Source organism: Colobus angolensis, unplaced genomic scaffold, assembly GCF_000951035.1.
Source record: "Colobus angolensis palliatus isolate OR3802 unplaced genomic scaffold, Cang.pa_1.0 Scaffold43, whole genome shotgun sequence".
Lineage (NCBI taxonomy): Eukaryota > Metazoa > Chordata > Mammalia > Primates > Cercopithecidae > Colobus > Colobus angolensis.
The window spans coordinates 1,054,322-1,062,327 of NW_012117710.1; the positions used below are offsets into that span (position 1 = coordinate 1,054,322).

General features: G+C 50.8%; 1 protein-coding gene across 1 annotated transcript in view; it reads left to right on the plus strand.

Moving 5' to 3' along the window:
• SUN1 (Sad1 and UNC84 domain containing 1) overlaps positions 1 to 8,006 on the plus strand; it is a 43,062-nt gene that overhangs the window by 22,710 nt on the left and 12,346 nt on the right. Inside the window, exons 14-18 of the mRNA XM_011956931.1 lie at positions 811 to 897; positions 2,105 to 2,148; positions 3,596 to 3,725; positions 5,844 to 6,098; positions 7,182 to 7,266. Of these exons, the coding sequence (XP_011812321.1) occupies positions 811 to 897; positions 2,105 to 2,148; positions 3,596 to 3,725; positions 5,844 to 6,098; positions 7,182 to 7,266 (601 nt within the window). The remainder of the gene's footprint in view (positions 1 to 810; positions 898 to 2,104; positions 2,149 to 3,595; positions 3,726 to 5,843; positions 6,099 to 7,181; positions 7,267 to 8,006) is intronic.

The following is an 8,006-nucleotide window of genomic DNA, read 5'->3' on the forward strand; positions in this document are numbered from 1 at the left end:
CAGTCGACAGCTTTTCAGAACAGTTTAGTGAAAACTAAATTGTATGTGGCCTGAGCTCATTTTAGTACAGATTGAGCCCATTCTTAAGCTGTCTTCCAGCACATGCCTGTCTGGGTGTGATCATGGCAGTGATTGGAACGCAGAGCAGGGCTTTCCTCAGAAGCGGTGAGTGCAGTGTTAAACGCTCAGCCACCTGGCAGCGGCCAGAGCCTGGTACCTGCTCCCCTGAGCCTCTAGCTCATGTTTGCATCTGCACTACCTAGTGGAGGACGCCACTACTAGCATATGGCTGTTACATTTTTGTCAGTCAACACCACGTCGAATTTTAAACGGCAGGTTCTCACTTGCATGGCCCCATTTCAGGTGCCCAGTAGCCAAGAGTGACTGGTACTGCCCTGCTGGACAGCACAGCTGCAGCACGGCCCACTGTGGCCCGAGGGGGGCATCGGGCCCTCACGGGGTTTGCTGTGTCAGTGCACTGGGCTCAGGCCTGTGGTCCCAGCTACTCAGTAGGCCGAGGCAGGCGGGTCACCTGAGCCCAGGAGGTGGAGGTTGCAATGAACCACAGAGAGGACCCGTGGTCCAGGCTGGAGTGCAGCCTTAAAATAAATAAATATGTAAATAAAGATCTCTGGAGTTAGGGATGAAGATGAGGATGTTGTTATTAAGCGGATTATTCCTTTAGGGTCTGTGCCACATTGCGACCACAGATTCTCTGATTGTCGACATTCCGTGTAGAAACGCCTTGGCCTAACTTGCCAGGTTTTTGTTGCTTTCTCCATCATTTGTTCACCCCTTTTCTTTCCTAAGACTGACTTTATGGCTTTTCACCAAGAACATGAAGTGCGCATCTCACACTTGGAAGATATTCTGGGAAAACTGAGAGAAAAATCTGAGGTATTTATTTTTGACCTTATGCTTTCTTAAAATAAAAAGAAAACCAACTATGGCTCATATTTTAAAGCCCCTGGGTCATTTAATGTTCCTCTTTTTAGGCGATTTGCTGCTGTTTTGTGTAAAATGGAAAGAAACACTTGTTCTCTGTCTGGTGCGTAACTCACGCATCCCTGTGTCTCTTGAGGGCACAGAGTAGGGCTGCACATGCCAGGAGGTGGCTCTGCCAATTCCAAGCTCTGGGTTCCCATCCAGCTTTTTCCGGCTCCAGGGTGCTTCCTCGCTGCCACACACCCCCTTGCAGTGTCTTTAGAGGGGAGATAAAGGACCTGAACCTTTTGACAGACAGCATTAGCTTTGGGCGGGAGGCCGGGACCGTTAGTTGCTGAGAATGCCAGGGGAGAGGCCGGGCCTGTGTGCTGCCCTCAGCCCTGGGGAGTTAGGGGTGGGGCTCGGGTTCCAGCTGTTTGTGTCTCTGGTGCTTGACACAGAGCCTGGCGTGTCACATGTGCGTGTGTGTATTGAACTACATTGAGAAACGTGGTGAGCCTAAGGGTTGTCTTTAGCATACCCCTTTGGGAATCATGGGACCCGCTCATGGATTATGGAACCTGTGAGATCAGGCAGGTTTACCTGGGAGGGAGAGGAGGCCTGAGAGGAGCAGGCAGAGGCGAGAATGTACCCGCCTGCGAGGGTCTGCAGGGCGCCACCTCCTGTGTCCGCCCGTGAAGGTCTGTGGGCCACCGTCTCCTGTGTCCGCCTGCCCTGGGCCAGGCTGTGGAGATCTCCGTGGAGTGAGACTTGGGGCTGATGCCGGCGTTCAGCATGGTGCTGCTGTCAGGTCGTGCGGATGGCACAGGCCAGCATAGCTCAGCTTCATGTGTGCCTCTGCCGTGTCCCTGTCCTTCACGTTTAGAACACACTCTGGAGGTGTGACAGGGAGCTGACTCCCAGCCTGGGTGCTGGTTACAGGAGCTGCATGTTCTGAGCCCGCCAGGCTGTCTGCGTGTGATTTGTGCTCCTTTCTGTGCACACGTGATGAAGGTTACTTTCAGATGTGCAATGAACACTTCCTACCTGCCACCCACAGGCGGATCTGGACTTTGAATTAAAGGGGGTGTTGCAGAGAAATCAATGGAGTTTTAAGTATATGGATTTATGAAAAGTTAATATATAACTATTTCAGTAGATTATTTCTTACATTTTTTAGGCCATCCAGAAGGAACTAGAACAGACCAAGCAAAAAACAATCAGGTAGGAGGATTTGGAAAACACTCACTTTTGTCTTCTGTGTGTGTGTGTGTGTGTGTGTGTGTGTGTGTGTGTGTGTTATGTGGAGCGGCAGCAGAGTGATGAATGAGGGGACACGGGGCCGGCCTCCACCGTGGGTCACCTGAAGGCCCTTAGGTTTGTGCTGACAGACGCTCCTGCTGGGCTGCGTGAGGACAAAGGGGTCCTGAGGGACTTGTCACATCCCCTTCCATGTCAAAGGTGCCTCCATCTCAAAGGTGCCGCCCTTGCCCCTGCTGTGACTTCATCTCCAGTGTCCTTGCAGGGCCACCCTCAGGGAGTAGGTCGAGGCCCATCTTGCAGCCCATGCCACAGTGGGTGTCATGGTGGGCTCTGCGCCGGGCCTCCGCTGGCACCGTTGGCATCTAGGTGGGTGGGGTTACAGCTCAGCCTCATCCCTGCTGCTGCTCCTGGAGGACAGCCCCTGGTGGGCAGGATACCTGCTTCCAGAACCACCCGATTTGTGCTGGGCATGTCACGACGGGCCTCTCTGCGTGGCTGTTGGCCCTGCTACCCTTGGAATCCGTGGCGCAGCCGGGTCCCTCTGCACTTCCTGGGATGCTGGCGTTTTGCTCCTGGAGGACTCCAGGCGGCTTTCTTCCACGCAACTACTGATTTGCCTGAAGCCTGCTTAAGTGGAGTGCTTCCCTCTCACGGGTGTTCCCAGCACGGCAGCTTTGTCTTTCTTCCTTAGTTTTATGCACACAGCTCATACCCCCCACAATCTAGAAGAATCCTCGCTTCTAGATTGGGCAGCCTTGGCTTGGTTGTGTTCTGCCAAGGTCCCCGCGTCTGCACTCAGGAGGGTCTGTCCTCCACTGTGCCCCATGTTCCTCCTCCTTGAGGACAAGTATGAGAGCTGAAGCACAGTTTTCTCTTCTTCCAAAGCTTTTATTTCAATAAAAAGTTGCTTTAATATGTTAATATGTCAGTCCTAAAGTGTTGACCCGGGAATGAGCTTTTTGAGATACGAATTGTTAGTATCTCATTAAGTATGAGTACCTATAAAGGCCTCAAGTGATCCGCCTGCTTCGGCCTCCCAAAGTGCTGGGCTTAAATAGGCATGAGCCACCGTGCCCAGTCCAGAAATAAAGTTTTTAGATGCTTAAATCGTTTTCAGAGAGAGCTCTCACTCGCCACTGAGAAACACCCCTAGCAGCATTTTTGTAGGTAGCCTCCTTGTGCAGTGTGGATATTTGTATGTTACAGACATAAATTGATGCAGAAGAAGATCTCTCTGGGATTTTTATTGGAAACTGGCATTCAGTTTCCACGTTAGTGTGGCATGGGATGACATCTGCACAGTTAGGACACCCAGGAGTGGGATCGGGTCCCCTCAGCCTGTGTGTAGTGCGGGAAGTGTGTAGGCCGGGAGGCTTGTGTGTGACCCGTTCTCACTGTTGGATTCCAGTGCGGTTGATGAGCAGCTCCTGCCCACGGTCGAGCACCTCCAGCTGGAGCTGGATCAGCTAAAGTCAGAGCTGTCCAGCTGGCGACACGTGAAGACCGGCTGTGAGACAGTGGATGCCGTACGAGAAAGAGTGAGCTGCTTGCGTGTTTACTTTTTCTTTTATAATAGAGTAAAAGAAAACTTGATGACTTAGGTTTATTAGTTGTTTAAATTTTTTTTTTTTTTTTTTTTTTTTGAGACCGAGTCTTGCTGTGGCGCACAGGCTAGACTGCAGTGGCACGATCTCGACTCACTGCAGACCACCTCCACCTCTTGTGTTCAAGCTATTCTCCCACCTTAGCCTCCCGAGTAGCTGGGACTACTGGCATGTGCCACTATGCCCAGCTAATTTTTGTGTTTTCAGTAGAGACGGGGTTTCACCACGATGGTCAGGCTGGTCTCAAAATTCATGACTCCAAGTGATCTGTTTGCTTTGGCCTCCCAAAGTGCTGGGATTACAGGCCTTAGCCACCCACCACGCCTGGCCTAAGTTGTTTAATTTTAACTTCCTTTAAAAACTTTTTTGACTATATGTGAACTTTTTAAATATTTCAAAATAACTAATTCAGCGCTCTGTAGATTTTCCCGTTCCCGCACCACCACGTGTCAGCACCCACCATGCGTCTTCCCAGTCTCCTTGGTGTGCGTGCAGCCCAGGGCCAGTGCTGACTTGTGGCTGGGTTGTTGCTGTGTACCTTTAATTAAATAGACCCACCTTGAACCTGCTGCTTGCTCTGTTTCATGTTGAAACATATCATAGACATTGCTTCAAGTCCATCATCCTTAGGCACAGGAGAAAATCTAGACATTTAGAGCTGCTTAAGAATGAAAACACAATCATTTGAATGGCAAAAGTCGTCAAAGTCAGACAGTAGATTGGTAAAGGTATTTGCAATATGTGTGCTAAAATTATCTCTGATGGGCAGAGAGCCCCTAGAATTGGTAGGAAGAGAAGCAGTAGTGACAGAGAAAGCGTGCGATAGGCTGGGCACAGTGGCTCACACCTGTAATTCCAGCACTCTGGGAGGCCTAGGCGGGCAGATCACCTGAGGTCAGGAGTTCGAGACCAGCCTGGCCAACTTGGTGAAACCCTCTACTAAAAATACAAAATTAGCTGGGTGTGGTCATGCGGGTCTGTAATCCCAGCTACTTGGGAGGCCGAGGCAGGAGAATTGCTTGAATCTGGGAGGCGGAGGTTGCAGTGAGCCGAGATCACGCCATTGCACTCCAGCTTGGGCAAGAGTGAGACTCTGTCTCAAAAAAAAAAAAAGCCAGTGTGCCATCAGGGAGCTGAGTCCTACTGATGGGACTTGCAGATTACAGCAGGCTCTCATCTTTAGTCTGCAGGCCCACGAGGACGTCGGCTGCTGTTAGCACTGGCCAAGGCGGTGGGCTTTCCCCTGGCCAGGAGGACTGTCACCAGCCACGGTCTCTAGGGGAAAGTCTTAGGATATTCACCAGTGACAAATACATGCACTCTTTGAAACGTGCAACCATGCCCTTGGGAGTCATCCTACAGAAATAAAGGCAGCAGTACAGAGGCCACACAGGCAGGAGGGTTAGTGCTGCGAAGTTAGTGCGGGGAGAAGTGAGGGTAGAAAGCAGCCACGTGCCACTGTTAGTGAGTGTGGGCTAGAGAAGGGTATGTCCACACGTGGAGCATGGGAGGGTGGCCGTGATGAACGGCCGTGTTATAGGCTTTGCCATTTCCTTCACGGTCTATTGTTATAAAGCAAGAAGAGAAACGTATTTACATATGTGTTTGTGTGCATAGAAATAACATGGGCGTATTTAGCATACATAAAGATATAATTTAGGTTCATTTATATGACTGTTTTCTTACCAGACCAAGTTTGTTAACGGCAGGGCCTCTCCGATGCACCTGTGCGCCTAGCTGCAGGGTGCCTGGCGGGTGCTTGCTGGATGAACACGCACCTCCGGATGGTGTGGACATGCCCCATCACGTCCTTCAGCTCCTAGGATGCAGGTCGCACTCGTCCCACGAACTTGCCTATTTCTGTTCTTTTTAACGTGTTCCTGCATTATTGGAGGGATTCTTAAATTTAATACGAAGGAAAACACTGTCACAATGACATTCTAGATTTTGAGAGGATATATAATACTTTTGAGGTATCTAAGATAATGGACCCAAAGAGTGGAAATGATTTAGTTAAAATAGTAAATTTGTGTCTCTCTACTGTTTCACTAGGTGGATGTGCAAGTCAGAGAAACGGTGAAACTCCTGTTTTCCGAAGATCAGCAAGGTGGCTCTCTGGAACAGCTGCTACAGAGGTTCTCGTCGCAGTGTGTGAGCAGAGGCGACCTGCACACGATGCTGCGAGACCTGGAGCTGCAGATCCTGAGGAACGTCACCCACCACATTTCCGTAACCAAGCGGCTCCCAGCCTCGGAAGCCGTGGTGTCTGCTGTGAGCGAGGCGGGGGCGTCTGGAATAACAGAGGCGGTGAGTCGGCGGCAAGTAAATGCTTACAGTCCATTCTGTGCTGAGACTGAAGACCTCGCTGTGAGGCGTGGATGTTGATGTGTTGTTTTAAGAGTGGTCTGGCTAGGGTGTGCTTAGCTGACGTAAGTGAGATGGGACGTGCCTGGGCAATGCCGTGTGTGGAGGGGCACCTGTGCGGTGAGCTTCAGCTCTTGCTGTCGATGTCATTACTGAGCTGCCTCTTGGGAGTTCTTTATACTTTGTGAATCTTTTTGTCCGAAAGAGCCCGTCTGCCTGTGTGGTGGCCACACCTTCTGAAGTTCCATGAAAATGTCTCCGTGTAGTAGTCTGTTCTCACCCTGCTAATAAAGACATACCCAGGACTGGGCAATTTAGAAAGGATGATTGACTCACAGTTCCACATGGCTGGGGAAGCGTCACAATCATGGGGGAAGGTGAACAAGGAGCAAAGTCATGTCTTGCATGGCGGCAGGCAAGAGAGCACGTGCAAGGGAACTCCCTTTATAAAACCATCAGATCTCGTGAGACACTATCAGGAGAACAGCATGGGAGAAACCCCACCCCCAGGACTCAGTTCCACCACCTAGTCTCCACCACAATGTGGGAATTATTGGAGCTGCAGTTCAAGGCCATGACTCGGTTCCCCCCACCCGGTCCCCACTACAGTGTGGGAATTATGGGAGCTGCAATTCAAGGTGAGACTTGGTCAGGGACACAGCCAAACCGTGTCACTCAGTAATACCTAAATTCCCAGAATTTCCTGTGTTCCAGGCTTGAAGTCTCATCCTTCCTTTATTTATGTTTTATGGCATCTGGGGGATTTTTCTGGTTCAAAGATTGATGGTGGCCATGGCTGAGCCCTGGGGGAAGAGACCTCGTGCCGTCCCATCTCCGTCCAATGGCCTTGGCAGTTGGGTGCAGGACTGGAGTATGGAGTTACTTCCCTCGTGCCTAGGATCCCCTACATAGGTTCCATTGAGAAGATGCTCTAATGTAAGTGTCTGGTCCTCATCTATGGCACTAAAACCCAAGTCTCTCCTCTCCTGTTCTGCTGTTCGGTGGTCTGTCCTCGTGTCTGTCCAGCAAGCACGTGCCATCGTGAACAATGCCTTGAAGCTGTATTCCCAAGATAAGACTGGGATGGTGGACTTTGCCCTGGAATCTGGTGGTGAGTAAACAGACGTTCGGATGACTAAGTGAGATGGTCACCTGTTAGCAGGGGTGTGCACTGGAGAGGCTGTTGCTGCCCCACTTCCAGCAGTAAAGACTCCTAACGTTTACACATCTGAGAAAAGGCGTGTGATTCTGGGCATGTCCCTGGTGTTCTTTCTTGCTGGCCAGTTGTGTTTGGGGGGCATAGGTTCTCCCCTGGAAGGGCTGCTGGTGCATGCTTGTGGCTAAGTCAAAGTTCACAGCACAGAAAGTTTGGTCGACTTCACTCTCTCCTGTGCTGTGATCGGGGATTGTTCAGTGCCTTCAGGAGACACTCAGCAGTGACCACACAGCTCTCCCCGAGGGCATCCACTCAGCAGCAAGACAGACCGGGAGCAGAAGCAGGCTAGGCAAATGGAATGATGGGGGCAGCGTTTCAGGACCTCAGAGAAATACAAAGGCCGCTGTGGTCAGGGTCTGGGAAACCCTGCAGGGACACAAGTCTAGGCCAGACCTCTTGGGGCAGATGCATTTGGAAATCAGAATTGCAGCCGAGGAAAGTTCTGGGGTCCACATAGCCCCTCCGTGGGGAGTGGGGCAGCACACCTGGATCAGACACGCGCATTTCCGAAAGAACCATGAGAGGAGAGCTAGACCTGCTTCACGTCTGCTCAGGGAAGGTTTGCACCACACATGTTATGGAAATCGAAATCTTGGTTTTCTGAAGTTTTTGGGTTTTTTTTTTTTTTTTTTTTT